The 19,977-nt window shown below is 36.9% G+C and overlaps 1 protein-coding gene across 1 annotated transcript in view; it reads left to right on the top strand.

Annotated features, from left to right (window-relative positions):
• Positions 1-19,977, top strand: part of LOC101171026 (VPS10 domain-containing receptor SorCS3) — a 51,378-nt gene that overhangs the window by 7,962 nt on the left and 23,439 nt on the right. Inside the window, exons 2-10 of the mRNA XM_004077342.4 lie at positions 9,286-9,353; positions 12,145-12,244; positions 12,399-12,557; positions 12,704-12,777; positions 13,626-13,690; positions 15,536-15,654; positions 18,468-18,557; positions 18,783-18,962; positions 19,415-19,561. Coding sequence (XP_004077390.2) covers positions 9,286-9,353; positions 12,145-12,244; positions 12,399-12,557; positions 12,704-12,777; positions 13,626-13,690; positions 15,536-15,654; positions 18,468-18,557; positions 18,783-18,962; positions 19,415-19,561 — 1,002 coding nt within the window. The remainder of the gene's footprint in view (positions 1-9,285; positions 9,354-12,144; positions 12,245-12,398; positions 12,558-12,703; positions 12,778-13,625; positions 13,691-15,535; positions 15,655-18,467; positions 18,558-18,782; positions 18,963-19,414; positions 19,562-19,977) is intronic.

Genomic DNA, 19,977 nt, shown 5'->3' with positions numbered 1-19,977 from the left:
ACTAGAATCCTGAAAACCTGTATTTGAAAAAGTCTGTTAGAGTGAGTATCAATGTTTATCACAAACGTACAGACAAAAATTATAAAATAAAAGGGAAACTAAATTTTAAACAAACTAAGCTGCAATCCAACTTGTCCTTTTCCTGCCTTTTAAATTGTAAACCTCACTTTGTTGTTCCCTCACAGCACTGGATCACATAAAAAAGCACTTTAAATTTCTGTGGTCGGTCCATTAAACTTTTTAGTTTTTATTTATTTATTTTTGTACTTTTTAGCCAAATCCTTCTTTCAAAGGGAAGCAGACTAATCACAGTTTTTTTTTTTTTCCACTAAGGGCAAACAGCAATTTATTATCTATTGTTGGAAGGAAAGAAAAAAGCTCGACATGCTCACAAAATCTCCCAACAATTGAGCGGCATTTGGAGTGAAACCCTTTTATATTCAACCCATTTCATAAATTTCCCTCCGATAATGGACTCAATTGATTGGTGAAGCTTCTCAGGCTTGAAGCGTTTGAGCTATACGAACAAAGCTTAGGAGTTGGGTGGATGAGCAAACATACGGACAGCAGACTAATGCACAAGGGGCATCTTGCTGGGATTAACTTGATGAAAGCAGCAGCCCTCGGAGTATGTTTTCACCAACAAAAGTACAAACAATCAATTTAGTCCGTGGATAAGATGAGGACAGAGCAAATCCTGTCTGCGATCGTGGCATTTCTCTTAAAAGACATTTGTTTCTCTGTTAAGTGCTCTGCCTTGGACACGTCCTCGCTCTGCAGCAATCAAGATGTGCTTTTCCCTCCTCCACCCACCTGCAGAGTCTCTGAATTTTGCTTCCAAGACTCAAAGAAATGCAGACAAATTTGAAAATGATATGTTTTTCATTTCTTTGCAGCCATTTAAATGATGTTGTTTCATCAAAGTCTTTACGTACGGAGAAACTCGAGCGAGGGGAAAAAAAGATAATCGAATCAACTCAGATTGTTAGAATTTAATCCTGTTCAATTTAGGAAGAAATGTTTTAAATGCATTTGAAAACTGTCTATGGAAAAAAAAAGAAAATTGCACTGAGAAGATGCACATACAATCACATACAGCCAAAGAGACTTCCTGCAGAAGCAGGCTCAGTGAGGGCAGCTATCTACTGCGACCAGTTGTTGTCAGGGAAGAGTAGAAAGAGATGACAGAAAACACATTCATCCACACACACTTGTACAGCATCTCTCTATCGAGCCGTGTATTGACATCGATTGATTTGGTACAATCTAACCTAACCTTGACCTACCCTAACTCTTACCTTAACCAGCAGTCAAGAAAATGCATTTTGCCAACTAGATCTATCGGTCCTCGGAAGAACAGCAGTTATGCCGAAGCTTCGTTCACACCGCCCTTTGCGGACATTCAAGTGGCTCCCAATCACTCACTCCCACTCCCAATCAAAAGTATATATGAGCTTCCTCATTCAAGACTCTGGTATTCACACGTCGCAACTCAATTTTCTATCACGTTTTTAAGCTCTGCCTTAAAAAACACGTGACCCTTGAAGTTGGAGATGAACCCTTTTTACCCCAGAGATGTCGCCGATGACACTTAAATAACACTTACATTTTGACAAATGCCTCAACTGTTCACGCAATCAATGTGAATCAGCTGATTCTGATGCAACGAAAAGCGGCTTTACGCCGTTATGCAACACATTACAACGTAAAGAGTTGCATATCGACGCAAAGCCACTTTTCTCCACGACTCAATCAGCTGATTTACGTCAATTGCGTAAACACTTCACTACTTTAAAGTGTTGCATTTCCATGCAGGGCTGCTTTTCTCCGCTACATAATCCACTGATTTTAAATTAAATTGTGTTGTTAAAAGTTTAAAGCTATTTGATGAGATAGTTTGATCAGATCAACACTGTACTTTTGAATTATAAGGGGGGGTTTTGAGACGTATTACCAATTACTAAAGGCTATGCTTGTTTTTTTTTAATTTTATTTTATTTTTATTTTTTTTTCAGAAATCTGAAAAAAAATTAGAATTTTTGCAACACTTTAGATCAGTTACAGATTTCTTAGACAGCTTTAAAGCAAGGAATCCAGGCTTATACGGATTTCTCGTTATTCTCTCAAAGAAGATGCTCCTAAATTAGAGATGATAGCACAAACAGTGTTGTTAACTTGATCTGTCTGCTTCATGTTAAAGGTCAATTTAGGCTGCCTTTTGGGGTTTGTGGTAAAAGAGGCAAATTAGGTTAGTCCACAAGTGCTGAGCTGTCCTTTCACTTAATGCAGAGCAATCAAAGTAGGAGTTGTGCCTAAGAGATGCTATTTTTTTTTTCAATCTCACACAAAACTTTTCAATTATGAAGCTGCTCAATCACAAACATGGGACTCTTCAATTCAAAATTAACATTTCTTACTTATTTTTTTAAATCAAAATTTCCATTTTTTTTGTTGGAGTAGGATGTATTTGATTGGCAATTAAATCCTGCACTGCAGAGCACAAGATGAAAAAATCAATAAAATATGCAACATCAGCTAATATATTAAGCATTTTTCTGCAGACAGTTTTATGCCTATTATCGTTATTCCTATAGAATGGACTTTCTGCAAGTTCATTATAGAATTTGATTAACTTGACGAGATTGAACAAGTCCATTGTGATAAATTATGGGTTTTGTGGGTTTACCTTTTTAAAAACGTAAAATTATTAAGCAAAAAAATGAACATAAAATCCCAGCTGGGAGCCTTTGGCAATCACTGGATCCAAAGACTCCTCATAGGGATTTGGTGATTGGTGACATTTGCATAATTATGAACCTCTGTATCTGTATCTACAAAAAAATGTGAAACATTTATCAACCAGCTTTTGGTACCTGCAATCGTTCTCTACATAATAGCATTATTGGAAAGACTTGGCTTATCACTTTATGGTCCTTTACATTTTTACATCAACTATTTACTTCTTACTTGAAGGACACATCGCTTTTAAATGACCTTCCAGCTCAATGTGACTCCATTTTATCAATGACTTAAAACATGTCATTGGCTTGAGTTACCAGAATCATTACAACCACTCCTGTATCAGCCATTAACTAAGACATTTGTTTAGAGCAAAAAATTTGCAGTACAGAAAGTAATCTGAGGGCAATTATTTAGACATAAAAGTTGATAGATGAGAATAACCTGGCTGTTTTTCCTGATCAAAGCTTCTTTCTGGCAATATCCTGACTGAGTCCACAGTGCTATTAGTGTGAATGAAACCTTAATATGTCTACAGTAGCAGTTTCTTCTCTTAACAAATTCATCCACCAGCATTCACCACTTGGTTAGTTAGTTAGTAGGTTAGTTTACTTGTCCTGTTCAGCAGCTTTACAAAATGAGCTGAGGGTCTATTGTGTTGGACAGACTGTTAACAATAGGGGATTGTGTAGCTTCGGGCACACTACGTGTATATTTGTATAAACTCCTTTTGTATTTAAGGCTACATTTAAATTTTACTCTATTTGTGTGTATAATTTTTTTGAATGGATAGAAGACAGGGAGAGTGGGATGTTAAAGATGGAGGGTAATGGTACAAGAAAGGAAAAAGGGGGTAAATTAGTTGAAACAAATAAGATGGTGTAGATTTGCAAACAAAAAGAGGCAACAAGTTGCTAGAGGTTTATCATTTTTGCTTTCACAGATTGTACCCTTTTTTGTCAGCATAAAGCTCTACGATTGACATTATACAAATTAAAAATGCCACATAAATACCATTTCTTTCACATAAATCCTAAGCTTTGTTCTATAAATTGGTCTAATTATATTACTATTATCATTATTTTTCTGGCTCTGTTACACTGTGTTTCAAAAAACTATTGACCCTAGAAAAGGATGAAATTAAAGGGTTTTTAGCATTTGTTTGTTGCCATTGTTGCTCCTATGTGACCATCAAGACACGGCAATGTCAAAAAACTTTACACAGGAAGCATTCAAAGTTTGTTTAAAAGGGAGATTTCATACAGTTGTCTGATTTAAATGTCTGGGGATTGTCAGAGTTCATTCGAAAAATTGTTTCACGTCATTCATAATTAATCAACAATTAATCAGAGCAGTGCAGCATTAAACCATGCATTACTGACAACCATCATAAGAATGGTTGGGCGGTGGCAGTTTAGCTCAGGCGGTAGAGCAGGTCATCCAACAACCAAAGGGTCTGTAGATCAACCCCCAGCCAGCCCCCAACCCCCAAGTGCCGCCAGCCCGCAGCCCACCTCACCCCCCAGGGGATGGGCCAAAACGTGGAGAAGAATTTCTCCATTGTGGGATAAATAAAGTATCTATTATCTATTTAAGAAACTAATACCCAAAAGTTACATTGTTTGAAAAAATGAGCATCAGGCGGTATTATTATTACAAGACGACTCACATCATTCACACTGACACCAACATGGGTGGTCCCTTGGAAATTAATTTAGCTGCTACAGTTGTCGCCTTTAGTTATGTTCAAAAACAACTCTGGATCTACATAAAAAGTGGCCGCACTTGTCACGTTTTTATTGTTTTTGCTTGATGTTTTTTAACGTTGGAACAGGAACAGAGCGGAAATATAATGTTTAAATGTAGATTCCCTTTTGTTGTCTCAACTACCTAATTAGACAGAAACAATATTTGGGGGTTGCCATTTTAATGATGGTTCACTGAGGGATGAGTAAGCAACAGGTTTTATTTGAAGCTTGCTTGGAAAAAGCCCCATATTGCTGTGCTGATGTGCAGAAAGATCTGTTTCCTTTGATTAATGGCCGTAATGCAGCACACTGCAGAGATGATACGTGGCTGAATCGCAAGCTTTGTTAAAAGTCTTGTGCCAACTGATGCGGTGAAGCACTATAGCAGTTTTATATTTGAGTACTTATCTTTTCTATGAATTGATTGATGTAGAATTAGGAAATGCATGATTTAGTTCAACAGCCAGGCTGCAAACGCCGCATGCCTCATGGGACCACTGTGTGCAACTCTGAGTGCACAAGAGACATTTGCTTTGAGCTGAAACAGTATATCACAGTGATGTTATGGCGGTAACACCTTCGTTGCCATGGAGGTTGTCCTGTCAGCTATCTGAGAAAGTCAAACCCTTGGCATGCCCAAACAGCACCGGCTGCTGTAACCGTTTTAAGGTCTTAAAGAAATCTCTGTAACAGACAAAGACAGCCTCTGCTTAAGTGGAAGAAAAAAAGCAAAAGAGAGATTGAAAGAATGAACGAATGACCAACAAGAGGAAAAAAAGAAAGCAAAGAAACTGAATGTTGAAATAAAAGGATGACTAAACCCAAGTCCTAAGAGGGTGAGAACCAATCTGAAAAATGATTGGTTGACTTTCCTGAGGCAAAGCTCTCTTTGCTCACATCAATAAAACATAAACATGAATAAATGCACTGCTTTTGCCCTTGCAGAGTTCTAACTTAATTTCATGTATGCAAGTGAGTGATGATATGCATGGAGAATTGTGTTTACCTTGAAGGCTCAAAATAATTCTGGAAGCCATTTTGTGTTTGTTTGTTGGGAGAATTTACATAAAAGCAATCCTGAAACATAAACTCTTAGAATTTTGTGGTAAATGCAGCTTTGTTTGCTGGGTCTGTGTTAAAGAAGTCACAGCAAACCGTGCTCAGGTCCTGTGCGGAGCAAGTTTGCACAGTTTCTATGTTGACCTGTCACAGGTGCAGAACGTATCAAGGATGCATCAATCTTTAGAGATGCACTTTTGATAATTACACTTTTAAACCTATTTTGATCCTTGAGGTGGATCATCTCTGACTCAATTTGGTGGGTCAGCTTTGTTGATGAGCCAAATTTGGAACTTGTTGACAGCAGTTGCCTTGTTGTTGACGATTGCCCCCTCTGGTGGGGGAAGCCTGAAAGCTAATTATCAGAATTGTTACATCTATACGGTCTTGTTGAAAGATATTGGTGAATGATTAAATAGGATATGGGAATTCCAAAAAGAAAGATTAGGTTTGCACTGCCTCCCATGGAGTAAAAAGATGAGTGTTTTCTTAAAATTACATCTTTATTGAGTATTAACAAACATTTCATATATTAGTGGAAAATTATATGATGTAAAACTGAGCCCGATTCACTTTGTTAGGGTTTTATTATAAAAGATTCCAGGCAACCTTTTGTATGTTTGGTCTAACTTGTTATTAAGGAAAAGGTTTAATTTCTTTTTTTAAACTTTATTTTTTTGACCTAAATTCTACCAAAAGTGTCAAAACCATCACAGTGCTGCTAATCTGTACAGTTTATTCCATGTAATCCATGCTGCCTGTTTGCCAGCACTTCATTTTTTTTAATTTTTCCGGCAGTTCAATGGCTCCATTTTTAAGAATTACAGGTCTACCAGGCAATCAGTGGTGAAAAGAGAAGAAACAGAACAGTTGATAGGGATCAAACAGGTTAACCTTTATTTGCTGAACAGAGCTTTAAACATTTCTTCCTGTTTATTACTGCAGAAGTCAGCAGAGAGCATGTTTACTGCCGTTTGATGACACTGAACAATCAAGGAGGATCCACTGCAGACTTTTCATCTGTTTTTTGTTTAATATTTGACCTTATATTAATGGGAAATATACATTGTCACAACAAAACATCACAGCTAAAACAGCTGCTTTGTCGGCTGTCCTGGATGTAGCCCTGTAGAAAGTTTTCATTCAATACATTGCTTTGATAGCAAACAACATAATAGCCTGTTGGTTGAGGCAATTTTGGACATTTTGAGATGCTTGTTGGGATTGTCACAAGAGCAGGCAGACTGCTGGTTCCAACTGCAGCAGTTTTATTAGTTTAGCTAAAAGTCCACAGAGCTAAATCAGAGTCAGGCAGGCAGGGGTCAATAACAGGCATGAGATCATCAGAGGAGAGACGGGGTAGTCAAGATCCAGGAAAGAGTCGGGGCAGGCAAACAGATTTAGAAACAGGGTAAAAAAACACAAGCTCAGATTCAAATACAACACTAAGTAATAAAGGGAGAGTGTCACAAATGTTGCGTGGTTACACAAAAAAATTGGTGCAGTGCTTAAGTAGACTGTTATTGATTGAGTGAATGAGAGTCAGGTGTGTGACATCCAGGAAGTGCACACTGAGGTTGCTGGGAGATGAAGTGCATTCAGTACTCTGGAGATGGCTCCCACTGGGTGACCAGAGAGGGAGACAGATGAGTTCTGACTTCTGACAGGCATGTTTGGGCTTTTAGTGGTGTGTTTACAGGTTTTCACGAGTTTGCAGCCACCTCCACCAACACTTCTGGAATATTTTAAATACTCTTTTGACCATAGCTAAGTTTTAGTTCTACAGCAGTGTTTCAAGTATATTCAGAATCTGTGGAGTTTTATCTTTCAAATTGTTTCTTATCTCAGGGTTAATTTGTGCAAAGAAGCTCTGAATATTAATATGAATGCATGTATTATTTCAACATGTATGTTTAGGTATTGGAAGGATTGCTTGGGGTTTAACTGATATTACATGTGGCCAGCAGGGGTTTTTACAGCCTGTTAGCTGAGTTTGTCCCTGTCATTTTAGAACGTTGGATTGTAGGATTGGTCCCTAAAAAGCCAGTATTATACTCTCCAAAAGTAATTATGTCAAAAAAATGCCCCATTGGTGGAGTCATCATGAAGAAAAGATTGAGAGAACACTTTGTAGTAGTTAAAGCTGAAGCACAAATTGGATTTTTTTCTCATCTGGTATTAAGTAAAAGTGTGGTATACATAAGAAAAAAAAAACATAAAAATGTTAAGGCTAAGCAATTTACTAAAATTCTGCTTTCTTCTCTCTGTCATTTTGATGAAGAGGATGTTAGAAACATTAAAATATTTGTTTTAATAGGTTTGATTAAAAAAAATGTAGGCAACGAGAAGGCTTTAAAATGACTATTTGTATTTTTTGCCACTATTATGCCTCTATTTTATTTTTCTTTGATGTTTATTAGATTATTGTAATGGCGCTCAATTTTATTAAGAGTTTCTGACGTGATTAAATCTAACTTAATATGCAGTCTAAAAGCTGAGCATCTGTTTATTTCACACAGTGATTAAGTCAAAACTGCTTTAGATCTTATTCCAGTAGCTATGAAAAAACAGCTTTTTGTTTCAATCTATTTTTGATTTATTTGACCTTTTGGTATTTATAATAATCCATGACATGGAGCTGTTGTTGTTTGCAAAAAGAGAATTGAGAAGACAAATAATCAACACCTTTGACAGGACTTGTTTTTTACTTGCATTTATTTTTCAAAGCAAGCAATTAGGCCCAACATCACAGCCATTTAAGTAAGTCTGTACTCCAAATTGATTCAGACTCCAGCGTTGGACCTTGCAGACATGGTGCATTTAGTTATGCAAATGCTTATCTCTCTGTTTGATTGGTTAATTAACCTGTAATGCAGATTGTCCCAGCCATGCAGTGGCCGTGTGATGGCTAAATTGTGGGTCAATTGGGTTTTTAACATTTTCAAAGCAGACTCTGTGGCTTGTCTGTGTTCCGCTCAGTGTTTTGTGGGTTTAACACGGTTTAATAAGTCTTTCCATGGGTCCCGTAAGGTTAATGCGTTTAAACTCACTGTAATTGAGCTTTCGGCCTATCTTTCAGGGTTTTATTCAAAAGAGAGAGAGAAAAAATCATCATATTATGTCATGTTTTAGTCCCTGGATCATTATTATCCATCATCAGTTCTCTTCCCTTCACACTATGTCCCAAAGTCTCTAACCCATCATTCCTTCTATCCTGAATTATGAGAATTCCTATGGGAAGTCATTTATATTGCCATTGGAGTGGCAATAATGCGTTTGCACACCATTTCACTCCGCACTCCTTGCTTTGGCGTGCTTTTATAGGCCACTTTTTCTCAGCTTCCGCAGAAACCAATGGCAAAGGATTCAGCAGAGGGCATTCCAAAAATGTTTTTCAGAGGACAAATCAGACCAGAATGAAAAAAAAATATTATATAAGCATATATATATATAAGCAGCAATCAACTTTATAGCTTTTGTTCTTGTTCATTGATCAGAGAAGTCCAGATTTAGCTGTCATGTAAGTGTCAAATCCAAATAGAAAAGATGACAATTTTTCTACCTTTATACTGACATATTCTGAAAACTTTAAGATGACTTGTCCTTGTTAATTACGGAAGAAACAGCAACTGGGAAGCATTTGACCCACATTATTAGGTGTACACAGAAAATATGAACTGTTGAGCTGTTAGCCTAAAAAGTCCTCTAATTTAATCAGGTGTATCTGTTGCCTCCGCAGGTAATTCTGATCTTGACTAAGCTATACAACTTCAACTTTGGGGCTGTTACTGAGAGCTCACTCTGGAGGTAAGTTACCTGCCTCAATCTTTGCTATTTTTCCTTTTCAATCTTAATATAAAGGTTAGGGCATCAGGCTTAAAAAACAACAATAATATATTCATTGCAGCGCTGTATACTGTAAGTGTGATTTATGGTGTTCTCTCCTGTTGGGATATGAACAATCAAGTTTCAGCACAAGCCACTATGAAGTATGTTTTAATAAAGGATATGGAAGTAGCACAGATTGAAGCATCCTCCTTTTTGCTTCCTGCAGCTCCATAAATAACACAAGTAACACTGTAGCTACCTTTTTAAAAAGGCTCTACGTACTGTCCATCATCACCAAAGAAACTTTTTGAAAGGCTGCCTCTAAAAGATGAGCCGGATGTCTGATCTGTGCACCGTTTTTTTGTGGGCCTGCTGTACTTCTCTTCTGACCTAGAACGTTTCTGATGGAGTCCCTGATTGATTGTCATCTGTAACCTTTTGATTCAGGAGCAATTGACATGCTATCGTGACAATATTGCCAAAGTAATTTTATGCTGTATGTACTGAGGGTTGAGCTACAGTGCTTTGTCAGGTCATAAATAAAAAACGGAATTCATTAAGGATTATACCACAGAGCCCAATCCAGAGTCTATCATACCTACTCTCACCTTACCAAAAGCCTGCAGAGAACTCATTTCGTTTTGAAATACATGTAAAAAAAGAGACCATCAGTCCACCAAGCATAGAATTTCGAATTAATATCTGTTTCTCCAGAGGCACCTCCAGGATTTACACCTGACTTGACTCACTTTAAAATTCAATATTGTGTACAGGAGATATTCCATCATCATGGTGTCTCCTTAACAATAGCCTACAAGTAAATTAGAGTACCACAAAGACTTACGTTGGGTATTAGAAAAACAGTGAGCCCAATGTTATGAATGGAAAGGCAGGTAAAGGATTTTGTGATAAGATGATGAATGTATACAATTGCTAGCTTTTGTTGTGGAAAAATGCGGAGAACAGATCAGTTGGTGATGAAGACATAACATCTAAACTCTCCGTGTTTTGTGATGAAGCTTCACTCTGTAATGGCATCAATTAAAGAGGCCGTCTTCCACCTGCGCCGCCCAAGACAGTTATGCCATTTGAGAGGAGCACTTAAGCTCAAATACTGATGTGTTTAGGGGTAAGTCTGTGAAAAACAATGTCAACGGCAAAAAGGGACAATTCAAATTAATGCGCAGACAATGATAGCAGACTGTGAATCCAATTAGGCTGTGAAATTACATTTGGCAGAACTGTGAGCGCCGATTGGCTGTCTGTCCCAAGAAGCAACACCAAGACTAGAATGACAAACTCATCGGTCCTCGTCAGGTAAAGCAAAAATAAAAAATAGAGGGACATTAAATTCTTCATCATTCTAAATACTATTATTATTTTTTACACACTTATGTCTATTTTTAAGACTCTCCAACAGCTGTTGTTTTCTATCAAAGTTTCTTAAATTTGATTTAGAAAAAACAAAAACTGAGAACAAAATCATGTAAAAACTGTAAAGACTGATTTTATTTTTAAGATTAGTAAAGTTAAAATTCACTTTTTTTTAAATTATGCCCAACTTTATGAAACACATTTTAAACAACATTTTTTAGCAGGAGTAAGTTGAACAAGGATTCCATTTATATCATAATTTGTGGTTGTTGAAACGATTCAAAGTCAATATTGGTTTATTTTGAATGATCCGATTCCCTTACCTAAAATGGATCCAAGACATCTTTAGCCTAAACTTCAACCAGTGTGACTTGGAGATAAATACCTTGTAACTTTACCATACAGGTAAAGTTGGCCAGATTCCTTGTTTTTCTCCCAAGATAATCAAGTGTAAATTAAACATGTGTACATACATATTTAATATGTACACATGTACATATTAATACATGTGTACAAGTATTAATATGTCCTTTTTTGATGTTATATTAAATAGATTATTTCTGAATGTCATTTTTGCTTCCACAGATAAATGAAATTTCCCCATTGTGGGATTAATAAAGTCATCTATCCATCTATCTATCTACAAACAAACCAGTAAACGAGAATTAATGGCAACTCCATTCACGTTTTTAGTTTCATAAAGTTCAACCCACCGTTGTTTTTCCTCATAAAAATAATCAGAGCATTATTCAAACATTCTACTACACCGTATGGTCACATGTCTTTGTTCTAAGTGTTTCTACATATGAAACTGTAATGTTGGCTTGATCCTTTTTTTGCTGCCATCATATGTGTTGTCTGCTATGATGGGACTTGGTCAAGTATACATTATAGTAAAATGTCTCAATCCAAGTAGTATTGATTTAATCGATTTATTTCATTTTAAAATGATTTTACAATGATATAGGTCAATTTGATAAACAACTTGCCTCAGATAAATTGATCTGATTAGCTTGTAAGAATTTAAATTAATATATCAATTAAATCGATTAATCGTTACACCCCTATTATTTGGCAAAACTGAACGAGAACATGTTCACAGTTTGTGTGCTGTGTCAAAGTATAAAACTGAAGACTAATAATTAGAGTGTAAGCCTCTTATGTTCAGGCTTTACCTGTTTCCTGCAACAAAATGTTCATATGAAAGTGGCCATGCTTTCCTAAGCTAATACATTTTTTAAAGGGTTTCTTTAAATCTTCCTTGTAAAAAAAAAGCTAAAAATGCATATACGTTTCTTAATATTCATACAGTTTTTGTCTTATCTCTTAAGACAAAAGCTGGAAGGCAATTACAAAACCTCTTTTGACATGAGTTATGTTGTTTGTTTGTGTTCAGGTCTACTGATTATGGCAGCACCTACACCAAACTCAATGACAAAGTGGTTTCAAGAACAGTATTAAGCTACCTGTACGTGTGCCCTACCAACAAAAGGAAGGTCAGCTTCTCCCTGCAGCTTTTATCTCTCGTCTGCTCTCCTTCAAGCTCAGTCCTGCCATCAAATTACTGTTTTTAAAATTGCCACACAAGCATACGTCTTTACTCTCCTCTCTCTTTTTTCTCTAATGCTGCATCTCCTCTCTGTACTTTAGATAATGATGCTTAGCGACCCAGAGGTAGAGAGCGCTGTTCTCATCAGTTCAGATGAAGGGGCTAGCTTTGAGAAGTATCCCATTAACTTCCACATCCTGAGCCTCCTCTTCCACCCCACAAATGAGAACTGGATACTGGCTTACAGTCATGAAAACAAGGTAGCTTCCACAGTCAACCTTTGCATGGAAACAATGGGATAAATTATGCCAAACTCATTTGCATTTTCTTTATTTTGTTTTCACCCCAGTTCCTTAATAACATCTCCTCCCTTAAAACCTGCCTTGCCTTTAATTTTCTCCTCCAGCTCTACAGTTCCATGGATTTTGGGAGGAAATGGCAGCTCGTTCACGACAACGTGATGCCCGGCAGATTCTACTGGTATAACAAAGTGGACCTTGCTCGTGAACTATTTTGTTCGATAATTGACAGTAATTTGCATAATGATGATGTTCATAAATTCAGTAACCTCTTGTCAAAAGGAGATCTCCCCTATGGCATTCAGGCGCAAAACCCATTACACCCACCTCACGTAGACCGGGAACAACATTGTGTTTCTTCTTCTGCAACACAACATGCTGTTATTGTTTGTCACTCTCATTTAGTAATCTCAACTACACGGACGCGAGGCAATGCATATTGATGTGGGCCCAGTTACCTTGCTTCTTTGTATGATCCATGTCCAGCAAAGAGTTTTTGTTTTTGTTTTTGTTTTTTTAAGCTAGAGTAGAAAGGACATCGGTTTGGAGGACGTCCCCTCCACATGTGTGAACAGTCAGATGTTTCAGAAATTAGAGGAGCTCAGCAGGCACAGCAGCACCGGAAACAATGCATTATTTCTGTTCTTGAGAACCTCCTCATGCTTGTTAAATATCAGAAAGTCATTTTTTCAAAATACCTCTGCAGATGCCTACCATTTCATAACAAACACGCATTTGCTACGGTAGGTATTTATGGGAACATAAGATGTTTCTTTCACCTCCCCTCCCTTGTTGTTGCCTTTGTTGATACCTTGGTGAATTGGGATTAATTGCCGCTGGTGGCAGAGATTCTACACTGATAAAAAGCACATTGTTATGGGTTTCTAAGAATAAGGGTGTCCCTCTACACCTGCTATACTCAGATTAGCCTTCCCCTTCTTTTCTTCTAATTCTCATTTATCCTTTTCTTATCCACTGACCCTGTTTCTCCCCCGCTCTATCTTCTTCCTCTCCTCTCATTCTTTTAAGGGCGGTAATGGGGCTGGACAGAGAATCAGATGTGGTCCACATTGAGGCGCTCATCGAAAAAGGCCGTGAGTGCTGAACTCCCGTTGTCTGCTGAAGCAAGACCCACAGGACCCCCGTGCCTCTCATCTAGAGCGAGGTCACGGGCAAGATTACAGCTGTTCTGCTGCTCAAACCGCTCCCCAAAGTCAAGTAAAGCTGAATAGGTGTCTCCTGGCAAAAACTGAGAGCTTTAGTGGGCTGATGGATGTTTTTTCTTCTTAATCTATCCCCTGTGCTCTATAGGCAAACCTCAGCTAGCCCATTTTAAACGGTGTCAGAAATTCTGTCAAACCAATTACGGGAGCTTCTTGCATGTGGAAAAAAAAAAGAATACTTGTCTTGAGGGGAGAAGAATAGATCAGAATTAGCTTACAAACACTTGTCATCTAATAACATTGCCAGCATTTTGTTATTTATATCTTACTTGAAGAAACTGAACTGCACATGTGACAGCAGGTATTTTGACACCTGTAATTTTCATGTACATGTCTTCTAGTGTTTTCAGAAGTAATTACAACTTACAGACTTTTGTGCCATAAATTAAATTAACTGACTTTCCTAAAGAAGTCTACACACATGCTAAAATTCTTAACTAAAAGCTAAATCCTTCCCACCATGAGATTTGTGAAAGGAAGAAAATAAATATCTGAATCTACAAAATGGTGTCACGGCTAATAAAAGTTAAGTTTATGTTGACAAAATCAACTTGACAAAATTCACTATCAATGAATTGTTGCATAACATACCTGAAGGCATGCAGGTGTTTCAAAAACTTCCAAACTTATCAAAGATTGCCAAATAAAACTTTTGGAAGCTTTTACATTGAGATACTAATTTTTGGGGGGAAAATTTTCATAATAGTTACACATCTAATGTGCTTAGTGCGTACTTGTTTTACCTAATCAAGCTAATTTAAAAAAAAGTAACACTAACATCTTTTTTTGTTTACATAGTAACTTTAAAAAACCCAGAATAAAGCTTTTTATTTAATTTATTAAACCAAACGATGTCTTTTTGGGACAAGAAAAACTGATTTAATAATGAGCTGTATAAAGAAGACAGATTTATTTCCCATTAAGTAAAAAAAAAAAAAAAAAAACTACTATAGCTCCAATAAGAGAACACTAACCAATCACAGGTGACTTTCCATGCTGCCACCAGGACTGCTGTTATGTTTGTTTATTCTTTTTTTCTTTAAGGCGTTTAGCTGGAGCTCTGGTAAACAGGCAGTTTTGTTCTGCCCTTTTTTTCCCCAGCAGTTCTTGCAATAGATTTAGAACCAATTACCGCTGACCTTGATGAGCTTCACTACCTGGAAACATCCTCAGCATTTTATGATAATCAAACCGTGTTCTTTGTAGACTTCAAATATTCCATTTTTAATAAAAGCACTTTTGTTTAAACCTCTTGCCTTTAAGCATTAAGGTTTTTTTCTTAAGAGGTAAAGTCAACTAAACCAACAAAAGGTATGATGAATTAGTCTCTAATTGGTTTCATACTGTATGGTTTTACTTTCTGTTTTAAAATCATCTTTGTTTTGTATTTGACATGTAAATTGTGCACACAGCACTGACTGGGGGTTCGTTTAGTTTCATAGGTATTTAATAACAATCTTTTAACATCAGGTCTGTCCGTGATTTTTCCAGAAGATCGTGTGTTGTATCTTAAAGATACATATTTTCCACTATGAGTTTGCTGGCAACTTTGACTGTGTATGAGAACTGAACTGAGTGACCCCTAAGCATTTGCACAAGTCTTAAAATCAAATTGGAATCCATCATTTTGACTGAACTTTAAATGTTGAAGTGCACAGCAGCTCTAATTTGGTCAAAATGTTAATGTCTAAAATTTGTTGCTTCTTTTCTTTGCAGGCGCTCAGTACGTCAAATGCAGAGCCCAGAGATGCTCAGAGGGCAGTAGACAGTATCTCTTCCCTGGATATGTAGACACCAACTCACTAGTCGTACAGGACGAATACGTTTTTACACAGGTTTGCACAAAAGCAGATTACTTTTATTGATGAAAGTTACCAGTTGCCCTTGTCTTTTTTTATTTAAAGGCTGCCGTCTGAACTTTGATATTATTATTGTCATTTCTTTATTTATTTTGGCTTATTTATATGTTGCTCTCATGTGCACCCAGTTTGTGCTTTTCCATCAAAGCAACATAATGGCTTTTCCCAAAGCACCTGTTCCCCCGCCGCTCAACGTATGTTTTGATTATGTTTTGTCTCGTTCACGTCAAGGCAAGCTCAGTGTTTGAGTTTTCACACCTGACAACTGTGTTTGTTAGCTGTGAGCACGTGGAACTCGGAATAGACAGCTCGGTGTCCTTATTCCAATTCACCCTGACTTTGACTTAAATTAGACAGCCGCACTCAGGGTCATCATTAGAGATTTAATTTTAAAATGTTCTCCACTGTCATTGATTTCTGTCCACTGCTGTGTTGTTTTCTGTCTTTTAGTCGGCATTTCATCATCCTCATTCAATTCCAGCTAAGTTTTGAAGAATTCATGATGGTTTTTTTCTTGGCGGCTGCACCTTTTTATTTTCAAACCCCCCCAGATGTTTCCTTTTCATTTTTAATCTGCTCATTCGCTGTTCTATTTTTTTTTCCTTTTTAAAGTGTGCAAAATATTTCTTTCAACAATGCAATTATGACCCACTTTATCTTTCAACACATGTAATCTAGTTTTATTGCAATGGTTATTATTTAAGAGTAAAGAATGTGCAAGGAAATGGAAAAAAAAATCTCCACAGCTGAAGTTGTGATTCAATAAAGCTTTCAAACTGCATTTAGCTGCAATTTATTCATCTCACTCGAGATTGAATGTCAAGGCGGAGGCAGACATGAGAAAGATGGTGGTGAATATAACTGGACACAGAGAGGGCGTCTACTGCTACAGCTGCGGTGGCACAGATGACTTTCTTGTGACTTTCATTGCTGGGGGCAGTTGGATTTAACTTGACAAAGAGTAATGAGGTTATCGATTGGGCTACAACGAAATAAGCAGTCTTCAACACCTCCAAAGTCTCATGGGAGAGAAAGAACAGCCAAGTGCAACATCCTCAAAAATGTGGCCTGGGAAAATGCAGCTCATTGATTTTCGATAGATTATTCCATTAGAGCCCTAATGTAGTGTGTTGGGGGACAAACACCATCTTTCTAGTTGATTAGAAAATAAGTAATCAAGTACTGTTGCCCCGCCTGTAAGTGGAGAGGATAGTTGTAGTGCATTAAGATCTTCAGCATGCACTATGGATAAATCCAGCATCATTTTCAATGCCTCTTAGCCTTCTGAATAATTGAGGTAATATTAATATCTGTAGTGCCTCCGATTCTATTCGGCCTTCAACACTGTGGGAAGAAAAGTGCAATTACAGGCCTTTTATCAAGTCAACCACACATTGTTTATTAATTTCCCCTTCTTCGGGAGATGTTTAAGCTACATGAACTCATTTGATAACAGACTCCTATTTGAGATGAAAGCTGTTTCTCATCCATTCTTGTTCAAATATTTAAAATCTTCAACACATTTCAGAAAAGGTCCAACATTTCAGACAATTATTGCTGCCAAGTAATATTCTCAAATTTGCATCGCAGTGTGTAATCTACCCTCTGACATATAGCCAGAGATATTAAAATTGCAACCTATAGTAGCTGGGAAATGAGATGGTTCTGTGAGCTTATTTGATACAAATTTGCAAATTAAGTACACTGTGACGGTTAAAAAATAAAAAAATAAAGTATACAAGCAATTTTTGGGCATTCCTACGGAAAAATGATTTTGAGAAATTGGGTTTGCTGCAAGAAACAAACTCCAGTCGGAATCAAACTGGAATAATTGCGATAGGAGCATGCAGTGCACCCAGTTAAATTAACCACCGGAAGGAGATATGCACTCACAGTAATATCGTGCAGGTCCATCTCTGTTGAGGAACTGATTGTGTTTCCGTGCAGTTGTACGAGTATCCTTCAAACTGTTTGGTTTGCAACTGGGTGTTTGAGCTGAAAGTTTTCCAGACAAATCTGTGGTGCAAAACAAGCTAAGTTTTCTGTTCAACCAAAAACCCAGACAACAAAGTGACAGCAATTCAATGAAATCGATATATTTCTCTAAGATGGGCTTTTGTAAAAATACTTTTGAGTAGTTAATGTCTTGCCAGCCAAAGGAAGCTTTTCATCTCATTTGTTTTGCAAAATGACACAGGGTTTTTAAATTGACCAGACCAATTAAGAATTCAGCAGGAGGAGCTTTATTTTCTGTTGGGCCTTCCTAATGACTGTTTACTGTCCATTTCAACTTTTCTATGAAGAGGGCAGAAAGAAACCTGATGTGTCCACCACAGACACAGTGGGTTTGTGAATAGTGATAGGAGCAAGTTCACTGCTACTGTACCTCCGCAGTTTTAGACTGTTCTGACCTCACATCTCTATGCAGACTACTACTGGTCTGTTGTTTCATCTGCAAACCTACATTGCTCTCCAAAATTATGCATACCCCTGGGGTTGGAATAATTTCAGGTCAGGAGTTTGACTGATCAGTTACTTGAGATGCCATCGTTAACACAAAAAGAGAATAGAAGTGGGGATGGCAGTAATTGTATTGATTTGGAGAAAAACCTTTTGAAGAGCCAAAAAAAACATTAAACTACAATCTTTAGACACTGTTAGACATTTAAAATTAAGTTTAAGTCAGAAACTCAAAGTGACTAATATTTAGACATGTGCTGAAAGTCTGTGCATTTATATGTAATTATTAGGAGAGTGATATTTGTTAAATTTACATGTTCTTTACAAAGGTGACCAAGTCTGGACGGCCCAGATACTTTGCTTCCTTCATGAGGGAATCCTTCAAGGAGATGAAATTACCAAAATATTGCCTTCCAAAGGTAAGCGACAAAGTCATAAATGTGTATTATCTTATAAAGTAGATTTTTGCTTTTATTTGGAGCCACTTTTAATGTTAGAGAGGACAGTGCGCACCACTCATCTGTGCAGAAATGTTTGATGCACACACAATAACAAGGCCTTTCTCTTATGTTCTTGTGTTTGCCTCTTTTGCACCTGTCACTTTGTCTAAGTTTTTTTTTTTTTTATTTTCCTCACAACCACAGGACATGCATATCATCAGCACAGATGAGAAGCAGGTATTTGCAGCTGTCCAGGAGTGGAATCAGAACAACACCTACAGCCTGTATATCTCAGACTCCCCTGGGGTCTACTTTATCCTTTCATTAGAGAATCTGAGAACCAACAGAGGACCTGCCGGTAACCTACTGGTCGACTTTTATAAGGTTTGTTGTCAGTTTTTCTCAAGGACTTTGTTATCTATGCCCCACTTAGACATTGTGTGTGATTACAACAACAGGGGGTCTATTTGAGCAGCAGCAATCCAATTTTTTTACATGTATTTTTTTCTGTTAAGACAATTAAATGCATTCTGTTTTTACCTTATGTGAGTTTAAATCAGTTTTCGTTTCCAGGAGCAATTGACATTTAAAACAATCTTTTTCAATTTAAGTTGCTAATTTTTGCTATTTAAAATTATGTCTCATTTGGGAATAGGGTTGACATTTCTTGTGTAAAATTAGGAATATATATATATATATATATATATATATATATATATATATATATATATATATATATATATATATATATATATATATATATATATATGATTAATCTTTTTTGTATTGTTGCCTGACTTGGTCAAATTTATTTCTGTCACTGTCGTCCTTTGTAGATTGAGGGGATAAATGGCATGTATCTTGCCAACAAATTGGTGGATAATCACATCAAAACCTTTATCACATACAACAAGGGACAAACCTGGGCGCTGCTGCCAGCTCCTGCCACCGACATAGCTGGAAATAACCTTCGCTGCTTTCTGGTAAGGTTTAGTATTTCTTAGAACTTTGCTGCTTTTCAAAATAAAGTATAAGTTAATTGTTAAAAATATTTTTAAAAAATTGTCATTTAGTAAATTAAATAAATCCTATTAACCTCAGCTCGAGCAAGGTTCATGTTACATTAAGCCATATACTGTGTGAACAGTTCCTTAATAAAAAAGAACATGTAAAGTAGTTAAGTACACCTTATTTTTCAGGAACTTGGTTAATGATTTGTTGCAAGAAACTATAATACTTATTTGTTTTGCGTGATTGTTTTGAGGTTTTCTTGAGTGGAAAACTTTAATTGTAACTACGCAGTTGCAACTCATTTGTGTTTGCATAAATGTTATACGGTTGACCTACTTATTTAAAACCAACTCAGCAAGTAACCACAAAGTATGTGCCATGGAAGTGA

The sequence above is a fragment of the Oryzias latipes genome, chromosome 15 (assembly GCF_002234675.1).
Source record: "Oryzias latipes chromosome 15, ASM223467v1".
Taxonomy (NCBI): domain Eukaryota; kingdom Metazoa; phylum Chordata; class Actinopteri; order Beloniformes; family Adrianichthyidae; genus Oryzias; species Oryzias latipes.
The sequence above is the reverse complement of the archived record's forward strand: the minus strand, read 5'-3'. Positions and strand labels throughout refer to the sequence as shown.